This window comes from Eumetopias jubatus, unplaced genomic scaffold (assembly GCF_037043125.1).
Source record: "Eumetopias jubatus isolate StellerSeaLion01/CBP00866 unplaced genomic scaffold, mEumJub1_p1.0 scaffold_13, whole genome shotgun sequence".
Taxonomy (NCBI): domain Eukaryota; kingdom Metazoa; phylum Chordata; class Mammalia; order Carnivora; family Otariidae; genus Eumetopias; species Eumetopias jubatus.
The window spans coordinates 74,808,994-74,833,873 of NW_028274819.1; the positions used below are offsets into that span (position 1 = coordinate 74,808,994).

Below are 24,880 nucleotides of genomic sequence, written 5' to 3' on the forward strand. Positions count from 1 at the left end.
GGTAGAAAAATACCATGCAAATATTAATCAAAAGAAGGCAGAAGTGGTGCCAAGATAATACAGTGGAGAAAGAATAGTCTTTTCAACAAACAGTAAAGAGACAACTGAATATCCACATGTAAAAGAATTAAGTCAGACCTAAACCATAGACAAAAGTTAACTCAAAATGGATTAAAGACCTAAATGTAAAAACTTAATCTATAAACTCTTAGAGAAAAACAAAGGAGTAGATCTTCATGAACTTGGATTAGGCAATGATTTCTTAGATTTGGCACCAAAAGCACAAGAAAAATCAGATGAACTTAACTTCACCAAAATTAAAAAACCTCTGTGCTTCAAAGGACACCATCAAGAGAGTGAAGAAACAACTCACGAAGTGGGAGAAAATATTTACAATACATATATCTGATAAGGGACTAGTGTCCAGAATAAAAAAAAAATAACTCATACTAGTCAATAATAAAAAGCAAATGACCTAACTTTAAAATGAGCAAAGATATGAATAGACATTTTTCTAGAGAAGGTATACGAGTGTCCAATAAGCATATGAAAAAAATGCTCAACATCATGAGTCATTAAGGAAATGCCAATCAAATCATGAGATACCCATTCACACTGACCAGAATGGCTATAATCAAAAAGATGGACAATGGCAAGTGTCAATGAGGACATGGAGAAATTAGAACCCTGTACGTTCCCAGTAGTACTGGGAAATGGTACATTTTGAAAGACAGATTGGCAGTGCCTTAAAAAGTTGAACTCAGAGTTTCCATATGATCCAGCAATTCCATTCCTAGTTGTGTACCCAAGAGAAATAAATATATATATCCACACAGAAACTTGTACACAAGTGTTCATAGCAGCACTATTTGTAATATTCAAAAATTAGAAAGAACCCAAATGTCCATCAATTAACGAAGGGTTAAACAAAATGTGACATATCCATGTGACGGAATACTATTCAGCCACGAAAAGGAAGGAAGTATTGATCCATGCTACAACACTGATAAACCTTGAAAGCGTTATGTTAAGTGAAAGAAGCCAGACACAAAAGACCATGTAATATATGATTCCATTAATATGAAATGATCAGAATAGGCAAATCCATAGAGACAGAAAATAGATTAGTAGTTTCTAGGGACTGGGGGCAGGAAGAAATGTATAATCATTCTAATATTCTGGGGTTTCTTTTTGAGGTAATGAAAATATTCTGAAATTAGGTAATATGATGGTTGCACAACTTTGTGAATATACTAAAAACCAATGAATTTTATATTTTAAAAGGTGATTTTTATGGTAGGTGAATTTTATCTCCATTTAAAAAAATTTTTTTATTATTATGTTATGTTAATCACCATACATTACATCATTAGTTTTTGATGTAGTGTTCCGTGATTCATTGTTTGTGTATAACACCCAGTGCTCCATGCAGAACGTGCCCTCTTTAATACCCATCACCAGGCTAACCCATCCCCTCACCCCCTCCCCTCTAGAACCCTCAGTTTGTTTTTCAGAGCCCATCATTTCTCATGGTTCATCTCCCCCTCTGATTCCCCCCCCTTCATTCTTCTCCTCCTGCTATCTTCTTTTTTTTTTTTTAACATATAATGTATTATTTGTTTCAGAGGTACAGGTCGGTGATTCAACAGTCTTACACAATTCACAGCACTCACCATAGCACATACCCTCCCCAATGTCTATCACCCAGCCACCCCATCCCTCCCACCCCCACCACTCCAGCAACCCTCAGTTTGTTTCCTGAGATTAGGAATTCCTCATATCAGTGAGGTCATATGATACATGTCTTTCTCTGATTGACTTATTTCACTTAGCACAACACCCTCCAGTTCCATCCACGTTGTTGCAAATGACAAGCTTTCATTCCTTTTGATGGCTGCATAATATTCCATTGTGTATATATACACCACATCTTCTTTATCCATTCATCTGTCGATGGACATCTTGGCTGTTTCACAGTTTGGCACTCTATATCTCCATTTTAAAATGATATGAGAAAAAGAAAGCAAGTGACTAATATTAGATAAGTAGACACGATCATTCATAGCTTTATTTGTAGTAGCCAAAAACTGGAAATAACCAAAATGTCTCAATGAATGGTCAAGGAAACCGTGGTTCCATCCATACCATGGAATAATACTGAGCGATAAGAAGGAATGAACTATTGATACAAGCATGCATCTTCATGGCATTACGCTGACTGAAAAAAGCCAATCTCAAAATGTCATATACTATTTGATTCCATTTTATAACGTTCTCAAATGACAAAATTATAGAGATAGAAACAAATTAGTAGTTGCCAGGGGTTAGGGGTGGGAAGATGAGAGGTATGAGTGTCACTACAAAGGCAGGGAGGTCTTTGTGCTGTTGGAATGGTTCTGTATCTTGATTGTGGTTGTGGTCACACAAATCTACATATGTGAAGATGGCATAAAACTATACACATGTATTGTACCAATGTGAATTTCCTGGATTTAATATTATACCATATAATTATACTGTATAATTATTTCAAAATTCAAAATAAAATCAAAGAACTTTCATAAATAGTTATCTAGAGATTTCTTTACAAATGTTGATGGACCAAGCTGCTTTTAATTTATTATTTGAAGGTATAACAAGAAACAGAAAAAATAGCACTAAGTTAAAAGAATTATTGAAAAGGGGCACCTGGGGGGCTCAGTCGTTAAGTATCTGCCTTTGGCTCAGGTCATGGTCCCAGGGTCCTGGGATCGAGCCCCGCGTCGGGCTCTCTGCTCAGCGGGAGGCCTGTTTCTCCCTCTCCCACTCCCCCTGTTTGTGATCCTGTTCTCGCTGTGTCTCTCTCTGTCAAATAAATAAAAACAAAATCTTAAAAAAAAAGAACTATTGGTAAGAAAAAGATTGTAGCAATTTGATACTTAAATTTATTTAAACTCAGATCAACATGAATAAGTAGTTTATGCTGTTTGTATCTTTTAAATTCAGTATTCAGTTTTCTTGAATAAAATATACACTTGTTATTTTATAGAATTTACTGAAATTGAAATTGTCAACACAAGATGGCACTAAATAAAAGAAAAAAACTTGGTTTTTAAAACTTGTAAGCTTTGCTACATACGGTTAAGACAAAGCTAAACAAAATATTTATCGGGAGAATCATTTAACTGTGCAGTTAGTGAAGTCCCAAATTTACATGAAAACCAAATGGTGTTCAGCTTCAATAATTTAGGTTTAATAATTGGTCATGTCTTCACTAATCAGAACATTTAAGCATTACCGCATTTTCCAGTCATGACTTAAATCTTCAAAGAGGTGCCCAAGAAAAGAACTCTCGTGAATTCGAGTCAGAAACACCAGCCACAGTGAGACTTTAGCCTTCTCTCTTACTTCCAGTTTTCCAAACTGACGAATAGCTTTGAGAAACTGAGACTGCACCAGATGAAACAAAGTAAAGTTCGGCGAAAGGAGTTACCACACCTCAGAGAAGAAATACCCTTTGAAATGAGCAATTTGAACCAGAAATTAGAGGTGAGCCGTCTGTACTTTCTTAGTGTCTTTCATGCGTGGTCAGGATCGATTTCTGCAGCTGTGGCGGGCTGGCCGTCTCCGCTGAGCACCATGGCACGCACAGCTGTGGTAGCAAACACCATTACAAATCAGCTTCTCATTCACTGTATTTTCTTAGGGCACCTTCCCTTTAGGCACTTAGCGAATTAAAACATCACTTTGATTTATGCATCTTTTATACAGATCAGCATTTTTGGAGAGCCAAAAAGAAATAGAGTTCAAAGAAACTGCAGATGTTGAGTGAAATTGAAGGACATCCCTGGGGTCAGTTAAATTGAATATCTAATAAATCTTTTAATGGCTATTTAACTATTAGGTACTTAAATCCCAAAGAAGCCTCATAACAGTTTTTGGAACAGGGCTTGGCGTTTCAGGGTTTTTTTTCTTAAAGACGTAGTGCCACTCCAAGAGAGCCACCATATATCACCCAGAGCTTCTGAGATCTGCATCCCTAAAAAGGCTTACTATTCACGGATGCACTTATTTTTATCCCTTAACTTCCCAACCTTGGAAAAAACAAACCCGCTATTTTTCTTCCCTGTGCTCTTGAGCACTCCTGCTAGAAGTCATGTAACAGCAGATGGATTCTACTATAAATTCCTGTTCTCTAACCTGAGCCCAGTTCCTAGGGCTTCCATTATTGTTCATTAATTGACCTCAAGTTAGCCCACTCTGTTCCTTCTTTTGTTCTCAAGCCCTAAACCCCAGCATCCCTCTCACCATCGCCAGCCAATGAGTTCCCTTTCTTCTTTTTAAGATTTTTTATTTATTTTTTGACAGAGGAAGACACAGTGAGAGACGGAACACAAGCAGGGAGAGTGGGGGAGGGAGAAGCAGGCTTCCCGCTGAGCAGAGAGCCCGATGCGGGGCTCGATCCCAGGACCCTGGGATCAAGACCCGAGCTGAAGGCACATGCCCAATGACTGAGCCACCCAGGCGCCCCAAGTTCCCTTCCTTCTACTTCTCCAGTAGATGATGGCTGGCCTCTCCCAGTCACCCGGGCAGATACTTAGGGATCTTTGGTCAGTTCCTTTCTCTTACCCCTCGTATTCCAGCCCAGATTTGCCCCTTTCCCTGGTGTCCTGCCTCTTATCTCCTTCCTCCTCTACTTGTCATTGCCTCGTTTGATTTTCATCATTTTACTCTTCAATTCACAGACCTTCTCAGACTTTCCCTCCAAAATATCTTTAAAAGAAGAAAGAAAATGCTGGAAAGCTTGGGTTTATCTTTTAAATTCCTGTATTCTGAATAATATATGTTTTTTTTTAAATACAAAATTACTACTGCTTAGTAAAATTGACTCTGCAGGAAAATGCACCATGTGTAACCACCTGGCTCTTATGGTGGTGTGACCAGACTGGCTTCAGAAATATCCTGGTCTCATAGAAGATGCCCAAAGATGTGCACTGTGATGCATATGCCTTCACTGAAAATGCAGAGATCAAGTCACTGATTAGCCTTTTGATTGACTTCTCATGGGGTTTTATGGGACAACCACAGTCATGTAAATTGTACAGCCAAAAAAAAAAAAAGAAGTCCTGAAAGTAATATTAAATACTTTTTGTGAACATTTTTATATTTAGGGAATGAAATATTTACATAAAATAGATTTCATGAATTTATAGATGAAATTAGTAGCAAAATATGAGCTGGGGCACCTGGGTGGTTCAGTCGATTAAGCGTCCGATTCTTGATTTCAACTCAGGTCATGAAATCGGGGTCATGAGATCGAGCCCCATGTCAGGCTCCATGCTGGGCATGGAGGCTGCTTGAGATTCTCTCTCCCCCTCCCGCCTCTGCCCTGCCCCTCCTCTCTGAGTAGGAATAAGAACAAAAACAAAAAACAAAAAAATCTATATATATAGATATAGATATTTATAACCTGATAGGTTTGTACTTATATAATAATCTTTAAGCACACTGTGTAGGGAGTCTAATCTGTATAATTGTGGAGACACTTCATGTACCTGTTTTTACTTAGAGCCATATGAAAAATTAATGTGTAAGAGATGGGCTGTCCCAGTTTTAGTCTACATCTAAGCATGTTTTTCCTTTGGGACAAATGTTTATTCACTGGTATAGTAATAGAGAAGTGGGAAATAGCATGTTGATGTGGAAGAACATGACAGTTTATAATTTAAAACACTTCCTGACTGACTCATTTATTTGCCTTGTGATACAAGCAAGTTGTTAGTCTCACAGAGATTTCATTTTTTCACCAATAGATGGGGTTAAAATACCTTATACGTGACATTGTGGTTATGGGAGAAAAAATACACATATGTATACATTTAGACGCACACTGAAGCATTTAGGGGTGAGAATACATGAGGTCTGGAAGTTGCCTTAAATTAGTCCAACAAAGAAAGGGTGGCAAGAGAGGCGGAATGGAGATGGTTAGGTTGATGGTGGTCAAACTGGGTGAAGGGTACACAGGAGTTTTTTAAATCTCTACTTTTATGTAAGTGTGAAATGTTCATACTAAAAAGTTAAAGCCATCTTACAGGTGGAGGTTTGTAGAGTCCCTGACCTAGAACCATCACTAAAGAAAAGTTAGTTCCATCTTCCAGTATTTAGTAAAGGGATTAAAAAACATATATAATAATGGACTTCCCCTAGAAACTCTAATCTTAATGACCCTGACCCACTCTCAACCTTGATCCAGAAAACCTTTTCCAGCCATGGAGAACTTACTCTGGAGGTTTAGGCAAGTCTACAGACTCTCCAGAACCTGGCGGGGGACAAACTTCAGTCTCTGCAAAAATCCTCATAAAAGTCCCTAGGTCTCTGTATGGTCCCATAACTACTGGATATATTGTGCTGGCTTGAAACCAGTCTTGAAACCAATACATCTGTAAGATCAAGAAAGCCAGGACTGTTGTGAGCACCTGCTGATGTCTGTGACCCATATTTCTAGCCTGCTTGGCCTCATTCTTGACCTCATTTCTACCTGTTGTAGAATTTGTAAAGAATTGAGGTTACTGCCCCTGCCTCCTCTTAAAGCATGCTGGGAAATACTTATTTTCAAGATTGAGATTGTTGGGTGGTGTTGCTAAATATTAGTATTAACTGAAAGATATGAACCGTGTAAGTCAACCTTGCCCATATTTTGACTTCTGACTCCAGACTCCCTCCAAAATTAAAAGTAAACAGGAATTTTAAAAGTCTGCATTGTACTAATTTGAAATATTAGCTATTTTGTACAAGAGCCTAGTTTTGTAAATTCGTCACTATTATTGAAGACCCTGTTTTCGTGTACCTAATTTTAAATTGTTGAATGTCAGAATCAAAGTCAATAACTTTATATGAACTGTTTCCATTTATCTTAATAAATATGGTCTATTTATCATAAGGTATTATCATATATTCAAAAGGGGCCTAGCCACATTTTTCCAACCTTATGACCACCCCTCAATTTCAAGTCATCTTTAATTACTGTAAGGGGCCTCCTAATTTATAGCTTTCCTTGAATGATTGATTCCCAAAGCCATATCCTTTCCTTGTGTTAAGTTGTGAACATTCATGTTCTACGAATATACTACTTTGAACAAAAACTTGTAGAACCGAGTATGTTGTATCAAGCTCATTCCACCACTTCTTCCCCAGGGTAGCTCTGCTGGTATCCTAAATTAGATGGTTGTTCTGTTCCCCAGAATGAGTTGATTTTGGCTTTACCTTGGACAGTAGCTTTGAAAACCACAAGGGACAAAGTCACCAAATCAGTCCAAGCCTTATCCCATAAAAACAAACAAACGAAATTAAGGATACAGGTTTGGTGACAAGAATCAGAAGCTGTATCTAGTAATAAATCCAAGATGAGTGATTCAGTATTTATTTTGTTCTCCAAATGGGGAAAGAATGAATGTAGTTGTTTAGAATGAAGGTGTAGAAATGAAAGAAGCCTTACTCATTGTGCTTTTAAGTGAATACTTTTCTTCAATTTATGTTTGTCCCTCCACTTTTTTAAAAGGAATTTAGAGCAAAATCAAGAGAATGGGACAAGCAAGAGATACTATATCAGACTCATCTGGTTTCTTTAGATGCTCAACAAAAATTATTATCTGAGAAGTGTAATCAATTTCAGGTACATTACCTAATACTATCCTCTTAGAAAAAATTAGAGGTTAACTATTACTGTCTTTATAATCAGTCTTATTGCAGATGGAAATCCCAACCAAGGGAAAATAACCAGAGTAGGTCTAACACTGGGTAAAGTCGCAAGGGCATGAAAATTTGTAATGGTGCATTTAGTCTACATGTCTCAAAGGATGGTACTTTTAAAAGTGACCATTGCTATTATATCATTAAATAACGTATGTTTTTGCATGTCTATGGGCTAGTCACTTAGAAAGTCTAAGATTGCTTGGTTCCTGACCTCAAGAACCTTACAGCTTAGAGGTAGAGATAACAGATGTACATATTTACAGATAATTAATGGCAAGCAAATGGGAAATCCTTTTAGAGTTCAGAAGGGTGAGGGAAAAATTTGGGCTGAGATAGTGAGGAAATACCCTCCAGCAGGAGTAGGACTGAGGCTAGCCCTTGAAGAATGGATGTATTTTGAGAATGTATTTTGGGTGGTGGAGCAAAATCACTGAAGCAAGAGAGCAAAAGGCAAATTCTGGGTTTAGAAAATGGGCCCATTGGTTGGGAGTCCCTGTGGAAAGCGAGGAATGGTAGGAGATGGTAAGCCTGGTGAGTTGAATACAGATTATAATAAGCCTTAAAATCTTGGCCAAGGATTTGGAATTTTTATTAAAGCCAGTGAGAAACTATGGTTTTTGTTTGATTTTGGTTTTGTTTCTTATTTTTCATTCTTTACGTTACTTAAATTACCTAAGTTATATATGTTCTCTGAATCTAACAATACAAAATAATCCAATGTAAAATTAATAGCATCATCTTCTCCATTCTTATCAATTTAATACAAACACTTAATAGGTGTTTTTCTTTCCATACTTTTTCTTTTGTTTGTACAAACATGTAAAGTATGTATTTGGGGGAAGTTGTATATTTTTTCCTTTTTAAAATTTTGTTGTTTTAATAATTATCCTTCCTCATGAATATTCTTTCAAGTCATTACCTAATTCTGCATAATATTTAATAAAATCGTTTCTATTACCGTATATATCATAGTACATTGTACCTATACCTTAATTCTTTCAATCATTTCCTTATTGATGAACATTCAAGTTGTTTCTAGTTTTTTTGCTATTGTAATACTGTAACAAATATCCTTGTACATACATCTTCAAATGTTATTGTTTTTCTTTTGTTAGATTAAAAATCCTAGAAATGATTCTTGAGCCAAAGAGTATTTTGTCCATTTAAATTTCTTAAATAAATACTAGCTAGCATATTACTTCCCAAAAGGTTATAGTAATTTCCATTTGTGAACAGTCTGTGGGGTACTCATACTTTCACCAACATGGAATGTTATCAGTCTTTTGATTTTTACCAACTTGGACTGATAGCAGAATGGCTTGATTTGCTTTGCATTTCTCTGACTACTTGTAAGAGCATCTCTTCCTATCCTTCTTAGTCTTTTCCATTTCCTTTTCTGTGAATTGCCTGTTTATAAATTTTGTCAATTCTTCTTTTGTGTTGTTTCTCTTTTTCTTATGAATGTATAGAAGTTTTTGTACCTTAAGAATTATTAACCCTTGTTATATGTGTTGACAACTCTTTCCTACAGTCTGTCTTTGTTTAATTTTGTTTATTTTTCATCCTATAGACTGTTTCAACTATTGTGTAATTGTATCCACGATTTTCCTCTTCTGAACATTTTTTTCTTGCTTAATAAGATTTCCCTACTCTAAGCCCCCTCCCCTACTCTATGTCTGCTCTGAGGTTCTACAAATATATTTTCTCTTTACATCATCCGAAATTGAGGTTTTAGAAAAAAACAGAAGACTGAATTACAAAGAGCGAAGCTCCATTATAAACATATCGAAAAATAATTCTCCCAAGTCTTTTCTCTCATTCTTAAATGTTGTTTATGGAAGCTTATATACGATGTTCTCCGTTTCATCGACACAGTCTTAATTTTTCTCAGAAACAGGCACAAAGTTACCAAACCCAACTCAGCGGTAAAAAACAGTGCACAGAAGACCACAGCTCGGAAGATCCTCAGTTGATGTGTGACCCGGATCACAGTTGCGAAGCCAGTGAAAGAGATGAGTTCATTATTGAAAAACTAAAGTCAGCTGTGAGTGAAATAGCATTAAGCAGGAATAAGTTACAAGATGAAAATCAGAAGCTCTTACAAGAACTGAAGATGTACCAAAGACAGTGCCAGGTGATCCTTTATTTTACAACTGATACCGTCCACGAGTTGTAGAAATCGTGACTGAACAGGTATATGGATTAGAAAGCTAATTTTCTATTCCGTGTGTAAATTCAATTCCTAGTTCCTCTTAGTAAGTAATTCTCACTTGATGAGTAAATTCGGCAATCCCATAGATGCTATTCCCCACCAGAGTGAACATGAGTTCTACAGCAGTATCGAATGATGCATGATCAGGCTAGAACAGTGCTCACAGACCCCGGGGCCTAACACCTGTGGCCCTCTGGCCCCATGTCGCCTGTGGCCCCACGATTCTCTCTGACCCTGGGCCTCCTTGACTTGCAGGATTCCTGCATTGGAGATCCAGGAGATCAGTAAGAGTTCAACAATCTGATTACCTCAGTGAGAGGCACGGAGGTCACTCCCTGGGATTTATCACCGTTCACTTTACCATGATCATTTGCCAAGTAGCCTGGAGTTCGGGGGTTTTTTGTTCATTTGTCTGTTTTTAGGTAATCTCTACGTTGGCAAATACGATTGCTGGTTTTTCTAAGCATTAATTTTCTTCTTAACCCAACAGTCTTGTCTGTCTCTTCCTTCCTCCCTCCCTTCCTCCTTCTTTCCTCCTCCCTCCCTCCCTCCCTCCCTCTCTCTCTCTCTCTCTTTCTTTCTTTCTTTCTTTCTTTCTTTCTTTCTTTCTTTCTTTCTTTTTCTTTCTTTTCTTTCTTTTATCTTTCTCACTCTTTCTTGTTTACTTCTGCATCACAGGAAAGTAATACAGCATACATCAAAATTGGTCATTACCAATTTCTTTACTAAATACATATTTCTTATTCATGGATATCCCAGTTAGTTGACACATTCTATAGTTTTATCCCCCGTTTTAGTCTTATCTCCCACCTACAAGCATTCAGCCTTTTTCTACCAACTCAAACATGTCAGCTGGCCCATTCTCAGTCCTACTCTGTCCCTCCCTCATGCTGAGATATACTTCGGAGGCCACTATCTGAGCAGACTTCCACTTCTCTAAGGTATTCCTCGGGATCTTCTACCACTTAAACTCCCAGGGTCATTTTTTCATCTTCTGCCAACTCCTCGTCCTCCCATCCTGCAGCACTATGTATGGGACTAGTTCTTTTATTTCTTTCTCTGCCAACATCTACTCCTCCATGTTCCTCTTTCTCCATGTCTGTAGGGGGCCGAACACAAGGCTCCCAGCTTCTCCGCTTCCATGGCGTTTCTAAGAGAGGGACACTCCTCCATCCCCAGATCCAGCTTCATGTGGGGAGGGGGGTGTTATTCTAATACAAATCAGAATATAGATGTAAACAAACAAAGCAAGCTAAACCACAAATCCTAAGCGCTGAACAAGCCACAAATTGTCTAGAAATAGGGGAGATACTGATGGTGTTTTCTCCAGCTTTGCTATAACGTAAGTAAGACTAGCCCTTACTCTTCTACTCGAGAGGCTGTCAGGTGGCTTCCGTGTGTTCAGTTTGCCCGTCAGCCTACCTGGTCCCTTCTGAGGGGCTTGCAGGGGCTTGCTTCTGAGGGGCTTGCTTCTGAGGAGATTTTTCTCTCAGGGGCTTCCTTTTCCATCTCCCTGGGCCTGGGACAACTGGTCATGCCTCTGGCGTTTATTTCAAGACATTCTGCTGCTGTCTTTGTACTGCTAGAGTCTGCACCAGAATCACAATCAATAAGCAAGTAGAGTGTATTTGTGGGTCTTTCCCACATTTTCTCCCCTGGGCTTTAGGTCATCCAGCACAGACTGAGGAGTCGGTCCTCTTTGTCCCTTTTCAAGGTCTTTTTGGTTCTGGTCCCCAGAAATCTATTTTCTGTTCTGTTCTCTTTAGTTTGCCCTAAACGTATTTCATGAGTGAGCCCAGTTATGAAGTCTGTTTGTATGCTTCGGTGAGGCTCAGCTTCTTCACTAACATCAGTTCCTCTTAATCTCGCCAAAAGAATTTTGTTTGGACCTATTACAGCATCCAAGAACATCCTCATTTATAGGCTGAGGTTCAGCTTTTGGTTCTTTGGCTCACTTGTAAAACAGAAGTGGCTACTCTTATCCTGTATTCTAGAAAGAGCCTCTGTTTCCCTCTCTTGGCAGCATGACTGACTTTCTCTGTCATGCTTTCCTTGACCAGCCCCATCTTTCTGCTTCTCAGAACTTTATCTTTTATATTTTTCCAGGAAGGAAGTTGGAGAATCTGGTTAAAAGAAAGAGTGTTGCAATAGAGGAAGAGTGTACATTGAGAAACATTAATAAATTAACATTCCCCGTTCATAATCTCTTCCCTCTCTCCAAGTGAATGCCTTAAATGAATACTTCTCACACTGGCACACCTACTGATAAGAAGAGAGAAAGTGCAACCAAAGAGTCTGAACGTGTAGCAGGAGGTTAGAGGCCTCAGACTACTTGAAGGCCAAGGCTTCCCTGTCCTTTAGCAATATCATTTAATCGATTTGCCCTCCTGACCCAGGTCCAACAGGATATGACTCATCCTCCCGCCATGTAAGGGCTTACATGCACGCACTCCTGAGAAGGCTCCTTAGCTCGTCTGGGCTAAGGAAAGTCCATGTTATCCACTTTGACTTTTCCTGATATATACGTATATCAACATACATAATAATTTATTAATATTCCTGAATATATACTAACAAAATAAAAACCCAGCTCCTCATAGAAGTCAATCAGTTGTGAAATATTCCTATTGTTATTTATACCAAAGTTTATAAAATAACAGTATTAGTTGCCCCTAATCGTTACGACTTTCCTTTAAATCAGTGATTCTCTAGTGGAGTGACTTTGCTCCCCAAGTGACACCTGGCGATGCTTGGGTATATTTGTGATTGTCACAACAGGGGAAAGGGATGTGATTGACATCTAGTGCGTAGAGGCCAGACATACTATTACACATCCTAAAATGCACAAGACAACCCCCACAACAAAGAATTATCCAGACCAAAGTATAGATAGTGCTGAGGTTGAGAAACCTTGCTTTAAGTTTTGAAATATTATTTTACTCATATTCTTCACCAGTTTTCTACTCTATTTTATGATGTTTTTCATAGTTAATGATACATCTTTTTTTTTAAAGATTTTATTTATTTGAGAGAGAGAGAATGAGAGATAGAGAGCATGAGAGGGAAGAGGGTCAGAGGGAGAAGCAGACTCCCCGCTGAGCAGGGAGCCCGATGCGGGACTCGATCCCGGGACTCCAGGATCATGACCTGAGCCGAAGGCAGTCACTTAACCAACTGAGCCACCCAGGCGCCCGTTAATGATACATCTTAATATGACTGTTATTTTTATTTATATAGCAATTTCTATGAGAATATTTGCCAAAGTTATTTTTACAGATTTGTATTCACCAAACAAAAATCATTTAGTTATTCTTGGATCTAGAAACATTATTAAATTTAAACTAAGAATCTCCATTTTATATTTTACAAAAGAATCACATGTATTAAAAAACAAACCAAATTATTCTGGAGTATGCTTGACACATAAAAATACGTTAAAGCTTTAATGAAAAGATCTTTAAGAAGTACTTTGGTTCAGAAACTTCAAGGTAGCTAACAGATAAGATTTCTATGACCAAGGAAACACTACTTGTTTTTGATGTGTGTAGAAGACAAATGCTGAAAATAATGCTTTCATTTGGCCTTTTCCCTGTTTTATTTCCAAATGTGAGCTATGTTTCATTCTCTTGCTTTAAAGCAAATGCGGAATAAGAAGATATCAATTATTTACTATTTGGTAGCTGATTTGAAGGTTTACAGGTGAATTTCTAACTAAACAGATGGGCCTTAAACTTGTACAAAATTTATATTTTACCAAATGGGAATCATTGGAGGTAAATAATCACTTAACCAGTGCATATATTTAGAAAGAAGTTTCTCTTCTCTTTTTGCAAAAACCTGTCATGTGACAGTGCTCCACATCTTGCACATGAATTTAAAAAGACAACCGTTTCAGTTTGAATTACTGTCACTTGTTGTATATAAAATTCTCTTTAGTTTACAACACACTTGAATGCCAGATGCATCTGGATTTTCACATGAATCACATCTCACTTGTCTTTCCACAACTCTGAAATGTGTCAGTATAGGTATTAATTGCATCGCACATATTTATTTACTGTGCTATACTATACTCACATGTTTTAAATGTGCAGCATTTCCCATTGGAGGTTAATGACAAAAAGAAATTGTTCTGCATTTTTCTAATACCTCTGCCCCCCGAAATTGACCTTTTTGTTTGCTTGTTAATAGGTCAGTAAGGTACTAGAGCCACACTGTGCAGTGAAATATAATGCAAGCCATAGATACAATTTAAATTTTTCTAGTAACCACATCAAAAGAAGTCAGAAGACATGGGTGAAATTAATACATAATAGTAATATATTTTACTCAATCCATCACATATCTAAAGTGTTATCATTTCAACATACAATCAATGTAAAAAGTTATTAATGAAATAATGAGATATTTTCCATTTCTTTTCATACTAAGTCCTCAAAGTCTGGTGTGTATTTACACTTACCACATATCTCCCAATTTGGAAGCCAAGTAGTCACTGGAAATACTTGACCTGTGTTTAGATGTCATAAAATTTACAGTTTAAAAAAAGTAGATTTACAGGGGCTCCTGGTTGGCTCAGTCGGTAGAGCATATGCAACTCTCGATCTTGAGGTTGTGAATTCGAGCCCCATGTTGGGGGTCGAGTTTTTAAAAAAAGGTAGGTTTATGTACCTAAGTTGTTCCAAACAAACTTGAGAGTGTTTTAGTCACTGAATCAGGTACCACAGAGTCACTTTCCTAAATATTTGCATCCACAGTGACAAATAATTAATTTGGCTTTTATGCAAAAGCTTGCCAATTTTAAAGCTACATCTAAGTTAAACAAATTCACTAATTCTGTGTCAACTCAGTATTATTAACATTGAATTCAAAGGGATATTGCATAAGTCAAAAAACAACTCTCAATTTATCTATATCAACAAAGCTTCTTTTCTCATACTTTTATAGTCAATTTACATAATTCTGTCAATTATAATTAAAATATTTTGTATATTCATTCATGTTAGAAAAACGTGTCAAATCATTATTATTGATTTATATTATGAAAAGTTTCAATTTTGACATAAATTCTCTTACCGGGGTAGCTAGATCACAAATAAGCTTTTTTTTCCTTAGTGACATGGTATCTCCAAATATCAGTCTTATAGGTATTCTTTTCTAATGACAGTAAAGAAATAAACTATTATTATCATATTTTACAGAATTTTAATTAACCCTAGTCCATGGTGACTCTGCATTTCAAATTGGCCCGAAGCTAGGTCCTTCTTACTCTCCCCTTCCCTGAGTGAAGGAAGACCTAGTTGCCCACATGCAGCTTCAAGTGGGGGCAAATTTGCAAGGCAGAGAACCCACATGGTGCCTTCTTCAATTGGCCAAAGTAATGGATGACATTCACATCAAGTCAATTTGTTTTTCTACTTGCGAATCTATTGTTTCACATTTCTTTTGTTTATTTTGAAATTTTAGGCTCATCTGAAAAACCTCCACTGTTTGAAACAGGGACTTTATCCAAACACACCTTCATCCAAACAAGTTTATTAAATCACCTATTGGAATGTATTTATCCTCTTATTTCCAAGTCAGCCCAGGAACTTCTGGGGCTAAAGTATCACAGCAAGGTCCTTCCCCAAATCCAGGTCTCTAGGTCTCCTGGAAAATGTATAAATTTAAGGCTTTGGTTAAAAAAAGAAAAGTTTCTCTGGGAACCCATATGTCCTATACTGTCTGCATAATTATATTTCTAGGCTCTGTGAATTTTGGGGTAAGAATTAATGAATAAGAAAACATATGCCCAAAGCTTGTACATGAAATTTTAGAGCAGTGTTATTCATAATGGCCAAAAAGAAGAAACATCAAATGTCCAGCAACTGATGAACTAATAAACAAAAGTGTGGTATATTCATACAATTAAATATTATCCATCACCAAAAAGGAATAAAATATTGATCCATGCTGTAACATGGATGAACCTCGAAAGCATTATGCTGAGTGAAAGAAGCCAGTCGCAAAGACTATGTCCAGAATGGGTAGTTCCATAGAGACAGAATGTACATTCGTGGTTGCCAGGGACTAGGGGGAGGGAAAATGGGAAGTGACTACTGATGGGTATTGGGTTTATTTTGGTTGTGATGAAAATGTTCTGGAATTAGTAGTGATGCCTGCACAACTTCGTGAACATACTAAGTCCACCGAATTATATCCTATAAATGGGTGAATATTATGGTATGTGGATTATATATAAATCTGTTATTGATATATACAGAGTTATTGAACAAATGATTTTTAAAGATGTCTGTAGTGTTTCCTACAGCCTTTATTAGTAGAGAAACCTCCTACCCTCGTAACACCCCACCCTGTCTTTGCCAATAAACTACAGGGCTGTTTCACTAATGTTGCATGAAACAAATTATTTTTGCATTTTGAATGTTCCAAAAGACCTGGATTTGTCTTTTCTAAAATCTGCCACTTGTAAGCTCTGTGACTCTGGACCAAGTCTGGCCCTCAATTTTCTCATCTACTAAAAGTGGCAATGGATTTGATGACCTGGGTCAGGTACACTTAATAAATATTAGTTTCCCTGCCATAAGTCAGTAGAAGAAACCCGATGATTTGAAAGGACTCTGCCATAACCTCTCTCCCAGAGAAGAGCCAAATACTGCTGGAGAAAATCACTCATCGGGTCATGGTCACAAATCTCAAATGAGTACTCAACACTGCCAGGAATCCTCTTCTGTTGCTCCAATCAGCTGATTCTCCCATTTCACTGCAGGCCATTTCAAACCTCCTCCACTCTTAAAAACCACTCTCATGGGCACACCTGGGTGACTCAGTCAGTTAAGCTCTGCCTTCGGCTCGGGTCATGATCCCAGGGTCCGGGATCAAGCCTGCATCAGGCTCCCACTCAGCAGGGAGTCTGCTTCTTCCTCTGCCCCTCTTTCCCCAACCCGGCCCCCATGCACGCTCTCTCTCTCCCTCTCTCTCAAATAAATAAAATCTCTAAAAAAAATCATTCCCTTGCCCCCATCTCCCCTTCTCCTTCTAGTGACATCTTTTTATTTCACAAGGAAAATAGAAGCCAACAGAGAGCTGCTGTCTTCTCTCTCCATATCCAGTTGCATATACTTGTCTACATTCCATCTTCCTTCCTTCTTTCCTTTTGCTTTAGGCAATTCTTCCACTTGGGCCTTGGGATCCACTCCACCTACCTTCCCAGGAACCAACACCATTACTGTTACTCCTCCTCTCTCCTGCCTGGACCCTTCCCAACAGCTTTTTAAACTTGCGCAAGCCTCTTATCAACAGAATAAAACACTGGATTCACAGGATTGCTGGTGTTTCTAGTTGCCAGATAAAGTAGGGCTATTACTGGGCAACAGTGGAGCGGTAGACCACGGTTTATAACTCACTGTGCAGGCCAGCTTTGAAATTAAATTCTTCTTGGCTGTTGTCTTTAAGTTGGGCATTATTGGCATTAATCCAAATTTTACACTAATATTTTTTACATACATTTATGATTCCCTCAGATTTACATACAGTGTGCCCGGATTTGTGTGATTAATGATTACTCCTTATCACTAGACTATAAGCCTGCTGAGAACAGAGTCTATGTCTATAACTTCAGCGTTGAGCACATAATGAGGACTCAGCAAATATTTGTTGAGTAAATGAATGAAGGAATGAAATTCTGTAAGACAGAGCCAACCAAGGACTCGACACCAGTTAATCTGGAATTAGGCTGGTTCATAGAGGTTAAATGTTTTTAAATATATTGTAATCATGATATCCAAATGTGAGCCCTGGACCTGTTTGATGTTTTTATGTAGGCCATGGAAGCAGGACTCTCAGAGGTGAAAAGTGAGTTACAGTCACGTGATGATCTCTTGAGAATTATAGAAATGGAACGATTGCAGCTGCACAGAGAATTATTAAAAATAGGAGAGTGCCAAAATACTCAAGAAAGTAAAAAAAGGTATATTCTTATTCTCAGCAGCCTGAGAGAAACGGTTCAAGACACGATGTCTGAATATCTTAAGAGTTTTATATTTAAAACTAGAATTAAAAGTCTATGTGTTTTGTATTAACATGCTGTTAATTATTGGATAACATTTGGTATTAAAAATAAAATCCATGATTATTTCATCTTCAAAATGAATGTTTACTTACCTAGGTAATTGTATCATATTCTGACTTATGGATACTTATGTATCACAGTGAGTCAGATATTTTCTTGGAACTTTTATTTTTCAGGATATTGTAAAAAAAAAGTAGTATAGAGCTGATATTTAATTGTATATATTGATAAATAAGATTTATTCCATATTTTCAAATGCTTTTATTTTGATTGTCTATAAACCTGTTACTAACTTTTTCACTTGTAAATGTTGTATTTCTTTTGGTCTCCATACTCACTACCTTGTCAGTTCCATTAAGGGTTTTGTTAGAACAGATTTTTTTCCTCTTTTAAAAATCAGACAGATATTGTGTATTCCAGAACCACAAGGGAAATGGAACTGCTAAGGATTATGAAATATTTATGCTTGTGAGTAGAAAGTCTGACTGTTCGAACCATTCATTGCTGTTCAAATTCTCGTTGGAACTTGAATCCTTCGGCCAATGATAGGATTTTAAAAACTGACTAACCAAGTGGTAAGGGATATTTTGTTGAAAGATGATTACCTTGTTTTAAAGGCAATGATTATTTCTTTAAAGTTGTAGGACCTGCTCGAATTTTTTTGAGCTCTACACTTAAACAAATGGCAAATTTAGCTTCCTAAAAATGACCTATCTTATGTCTCACAAAGGACAGTAGAATGCCTATTAGCCAGTCAGCATTATAGAGTGCTCCATATGCAAGCTATAGATCATCATCAATGATGATTAATAAATCCATTGGGAAAATATGAGGCGCCAGTGTGGTGAGTTGATGAGAAATGCCTTTGTACTAAGGATGTATATGCCTAAGAACATAAGAAATATCCTAGAAAAGCAAACCTTTCACGCCATGTGTAGCTGTGGTTTTATGGAAGAGCATTGTAGTACTTTCTGTGGATCTGTCTCACCAGGCCAGTGCTAAATTCCAGACCTTGCCAACTTTCCTTCAAGACATGACTTCATCTAAAATCTCACAGTTATTCACATATTTGGCCAATACAATTCTGTTGTTGTGCCTAATGCCATTCTTTATTTAAGTTGGTGTCTGTTTTGGTCTCCAAACTGTAGTTTTCTTATTTGGAGGGTATTCCTCAGTTCTTCTATTCTGAGATCTGATGGAAAGACAGATAATTTATCATTTCATAGCTTCCATTGTATTTCAGACTTTGGGCCTAGTCTTCTTAGCCTTCTTCTTTCCCATTGAAAGTTTCTCATCCTTTTGGTTTGTTCTCATATGAAGGTGATTCTAGCCTCTTTACTGGTTGGATTTCTTTTCTTTGGACTCTGTTTCTTCTTTCCAGTTGTATTAAGGTGAAGTAGCCCAGGCTCCTAAGTGCAGTTTTATACACGTAGCATAGTAATGCTTTTATTCATTTTCAGAACCTTTCTCAATAATGCTAAGATTTTGTTAGCTTTTCCTTTTCCTTTTTCTTTAGCTACAGAAGCACCTTGGGCTGATACATTCTGAGAGTTACTAAAAATAATTCCAAAACTCCTTTCCTACATGACAAATGATAATTCCTTTATATATTATTATTAGCATGTTATATTAGCATAATTATTTTCTCCTTTGAACTTGTCCACATTGATGTTTGACATTTGTTCCAGTCGCTCAGTGAAATTTATGAGACAATCATGAGGTTGTTTTTTTGTTGTTGTTGTTGTTTTGTTTTTTCCCAATCAGTTCAGCATTCCACTCCCTGAAATTGCTTAGGAAGAATTTAAAAATAGGAAATGTCATTTTTCACCCCTTTCAAATAAAAGCAAATAAGAAAAATTTAAGACTGATTCTGAAATAATGTTGGAGGAGAATATTGGATACAATGCTCACACTATATTACTGAATAGGAAACAAAAGTGGGCTGAAAAATAATGTGTGTTGTACATTCTAACTGTATGGAAAACATGTATGTATTTATACACACATACATAGAAAAAAAGACAATTAATATACACAAAAGTGCCAACAATGCTTTTTCTCGATGATAACATTATAGCAGCATATACTCTGATACACTCTGTTTTCTACAGTTAACACATATATTTGATAATCAGAAGAAAGGCCACCCGGTCTAGATACAAGTACCTCGAGATATCACTATAAATTTACACCTTTTAAGAGATCCCTTTATTTTCAATGTTTACATCAGTTATTTCTCTATCATTGCTCAGATTTTGTTTTGTGTGGTTTAAGTTTGTGATTTATGGAACCTTTTAAAAAGTTCTTTGGAAATCTGAACTTGTATTCACTTATAGGTAGACACATTCTTCAAAACGCCAGACTTGACTAGATTAGTCAAGCAATAGAATGCTTGACAGCATGCTACTGTCCTTGCCTGGCTATCTTTATTTTCTGTTTTAATGATTTTTCATTTATCAGCTTTCCTGATCTAGAAGTGAACCTGCTTGTACTTCTCCAAACTTCCTATAGAAATTGTACCTTTTATACTAGTTTCTGCTTTTCCCCTCTGGTATCCATATGTGCTGGCAATTCCATTTTATAAATTAAGCAGCCAAAGAACAGATGTATTTGAGCTTTCTCTGGGTAGACTGTCAGATTTAGTCACTTTGGGTCACTTTTATGGAGTAGTTGCTCCCCTCAGACTTCTCCTGACATGGTTCCTTTCCATGATGTACAAGCAAGTTAGATGTGTTTCCTTTTTTTTTAAGGGGTTCCCAAGCTATCTTATTATAGGAAACAGTCTTATATAAAAATCTTATCTACATATGCAAACCCAGTATTCTGCCAATTTTCAAGACATAATTGAAATTCCATATTAATTGCTACCTTTTGTTTTTCACTCAAACCGTTTGCACTCAGTTAAATATGTAACTACTTAGGGGATCTGAATGTATTAGAATTTGCAATCTGGAACTACAAATGTTTCCAATAAAGTAATAATCTATCTCTGCAACCTACAATAGTGTAAATTAACAATATAATCATGAGAGTTTACCAAGTTAAGGTTAATTTTTATTCACATTATTTAATTTGTAGACTTGAATCATCTTATTCACCTTCTACTAAAGAACCAGAAAGGAAAAGGAAAGAGCTGTTTTCAGTGACCCTAGATCAACCAAATCATGAAAAAGAATTGAACAAGGTATGGAAAATAATGGGCTTCATTCTTCCAGGCAGATCTGAAGTCCCTGAACACAAAAGGGGGAAAAAACCTTCCTTCTCATTCCCTTCTTTTCCCTTCTGTATTTTCCCCTAAGATAATAACCTACCAGGCTGCTAATTCTGACATTTTTCTGCGTGATGCTGTAACAAACACAAACCTTAGGTCTTCATTGTGCCATTGGGAGACTCTGGCTTCACTGCAAGTACCTTATGGCGAGAAGTATGAGAGCCCAGATTCAGGCCTCCAACCGTCTAGGAGGTACCTAAGCTCGGGGAAGTTGCCTGTGCAAGTTGCTCAGACTCATTTCTAGGATGGGGGTGGGATCCTTAGCACTTGCCTCATACAACTGTGATGAGGCTTAAAGGGGATACCAATAACCCTGCTACTTAAATAACACTCCCCATGGGCCAGGAGGGGCTCTCTGAGGGCCTAACAAATCTCAGCTCATTGATTCCTCACAACCACTTTATAAGGTAGGTACTAATATTATCTTTTTTTTTTTACATTTGAGGACATTAAGGCACAGAGAAGTTGGGTAATTTCCCCCAATATTACACAGCTACCGGGCAGCAGAGGTCAGGTTCAGATCCAGGCAATCTGACTCCAGAGCTCATACTCTTCCCTTAAGTTAAAATCCATTTAAAAAACACATGTAAAGAGCTTAGAACAGGGCCTGCCTAGCTCAGAGGAGGCGCCTAGTGAGTGAAGGCTGCTACTGTTATTGGTTACCTTTTGTCACTGAGCACCTAACCCATGCCACGTAATCTGCCAGGACCTAGGAACACAAGGATGAATAAACCTGGGCCCTGTCCTAGAAAAACTGTGGTTTTCAACTCTCTACAAAAAGTATATTCTCTTCTCCCTCTAGCAAAATCCAGTAGGGGCTTCCTTTCCACGAGCTCACCATGGCTACTACCCACGTCTCTGGTCTTTAGGTTTGAGGATCACACCTAAATATTCAATGCTATATGATCTAAACCATTGTTAAAAGTAGGGAAAACCTGGGCATGGCTTCCAATCATCACCTATCCCAGCACAGCGTCTGACATACAAAAGTGAAAATAAGTATTTGGAGAACAAATGAATCAATATCAAGGTGAAGGTCTCCCATAATTGTATCGGCTCATAAATTCAGTGGCCGTTTGTATAAAGTCAACATATATTTATTGAGCATATATTAGGACTACGGCTATTCTGCTTGTTTCTGTAGGAAATGCAGTGATGCAAAAGACAAATCCTGTCTCCCACAGAGTTGACTGTCAGGTAGCTTTAAATTAGGTGTAGAAAAGTTGTTATGAATTAATGATCATTTTCCTTTTGTTTTTCACATGATCCCATGAAAATGATTTCACTGCTATTTAAACATATAACTTTAAAAAACTGTTTCTTTGCTGGTATCCCCAATAAAGGCATTATGATACAAAGGTTGATTAAGGCCACCTAAAGTATAGTTACACCATTCTTTTTTTTTTTAAGATTTTATTTATTTGAGAGAGAGAATGAGAGAGAGAGAGCACCATTCTTAACCTCATAGACTCAGTAACACTTTGAATAATAAGGAATCTACTGACATTGCACAGTTTCAATATGGAAGGAGAGAATACTAGACACAAATTCTCTTCATAGGCTCTTAGAGACCTCTAGGTAATGCACTGCTGTGCAGAAAAGGTAACAAATGAATTGTATATAAATAGCTTTAGCTCCCAGGAAGTGTTTGTGGAGAGTATTTTCGTTCTCTTGTAATAAAAGCAACAAGAACCATGTATTAGGAATCTTGCAAGTGTTTTATTTTTTTCTCTTTTTCAGTGTAGAACTATTTTTGTCATGTACTTCATGATAAAATTGGCATTTTTAATAAAGCCAAAAGTCATTTAGAGCTCGATAAATTAATCTCATTTAGAGGGAAGCTTTGCAGTAGAGTGTGTTGTTTTAATATCTAAATGCTCTGAAAATAATAAAAACAGTTTACTCCTTTTTCATAATAGTATATTCATTTTCTTTACATTTTGAAAGTTCCATTTTAAGGGAACATGTTAACTACACAACAGGGATGCAATCAGCAAAATCCAAACTGGGACAAACCACAGAAGAACGCTGTTGTTTCATCAAATAAATTGTAAAGAAAAAAATGAGAGAGAGAAGACTGGAGATGAAAGGAGACTTGTAACACTGTCCTCAGGGTGAGGATATTTGTACTCCTCTCTCCCAGTCTTCTCTTTTGCTCTTAGGAGCTGGATAACTTGGGCCCAGTCCATTCCCTTCTCTGGGAGTCTTTTTTTTTTTTTCCTCTCTCTCTCTCTCATCTGTTCAGTGATGGGGTTGGTGTTGGACTATGAGACCCCTAAGGTCATGTCCAACTCTGAAACTTTTTTTTTTAAAGGGGCAGGGGGAGAGGGAGAAAGAGAATCTTAAGCAGGCTCCATGCCCAGTGCAGAGCCTAACATGGGGCTCGATCTCAAGACCCTGATATCATGACCTGAGTCAAAATCAAGTCAGATGCTTAACCGACTGAGTCACCCAGGCACCCCCCCAACTCTGAAACTCCAAAAATATTAATAATAGGAATAGAATCACCTGAGGGGTTGTGGTATAGAGCTGAGGACAAATCAGGTTTTCCTTCTGGACATGCATCCTTTCCACATTAGGTCATCCCACGCTAGCTTTTTCCACTGTGTGAACAACCTTCCAGGGTTCGGCTCATAGGGGTTAATAGCACGGTGGGTAAGGGCTTGGAATCAGACTGCCTATCACCAGGAATGTGACTGTGAAAAGTTATGTACTTAACTTCTCATTCCGCAAAGAAGAGAACAGTTGCAGGGATTAAATGAGATGATGTATGTAGACTACGTAGAACACACACAAACACACACAAAAGAGGGGCTTTATAAAGATATGAGCCAGTCCCCATATTTAGATCCCAATTCAGATAAACAAAAAACATTCATTACAGTCCTGATACATTTTTAAATTTGAATACTTCCTGGATATTTGATGATATTGAGGAATTGCTAATATTTTTAAGATCTTATATTGGTATTCTGGCTATGTTAAAAAAAGAAAGAGTGCCCTTATTCTTTTACAGATAGATCCTGAAATCTTTAAAGATGAAATGAAAAAAAAATCAATTGTAGAAGTAAGTGCCCTGGGGAAATTCATATAAATCTCTTTGTGGATGGGCTCCGTTAAACTCTCCAACCTTATTTCTCACAACACACCGGCCCTGGCCACCCGAGACTCGTCTTGCTTCGCTGGGCGTGCGTTCTCTCGCCCCCAGAGTCTTCCCTACACTCTTTACCCTGGGTCCTTCTCCATCCCTGCCTTCCATCTGGCTTCCATTCATCCTTCAGTATTTGTCTGATGGTCCCCCACCTCCCAGGAAGCCCATCCTGACATCCCCAGGCTGGGTTAAGCACCCTCCACCACATACCACTGATGTTGATTGCTACTCTGTGTTGTAACTGTTGATTTTTGTTTCCCCCAATGGACTATGATTTTCTTGAGATTGCTGACTGTTTACTTTATCTCCAAATCTCAAGAATTAGAGACGGTGAATGATTTCTAGAAATGTGGTAAGAGGCTGGACCAAGACAGTAGTAATAGACATGGAGAGCACAGGAGAGATTTAGAAGAAGTTGAAGTGCAAGGGACAGAATTTGCTGCC

General features: G+C 37.6%; 1 protein-coding gene across 1 annotated transcript in view; it reads left to right on the forward strand.

Annotated features, from left to right (window-relative positions):
- DEUP1 (deuterosome assembly protein 1) overlaps positions 1-24,880 on the forward strand; it is an 82,059-nt gene that overhangs the window by 25,800 nt on the left and 31,379 nt on the right. The window contains exons 5-9 of the mRNA XM_088017795.1: positions 3,394-3,528; positions 7,538-7,651; positions 9,623-9,865; positions 17,767-17,912; positions 21,093-21,198. Of these exons, the coding sequence (XP_087873921.1) occupies positions 3,394-3,528; positions 7,538-7,651; positions 9,623-9,865; positions 17,767-17,912; positions 21,093-21,198 (744 nt within the window). The remainder of the gene's footprint in view (positions 1-3,393; positions 3,529-7,537; positions 7,652-9,622; positions 9,866-17,766; positions 17,913-21,092; positions 21,199-24,880) is intronic.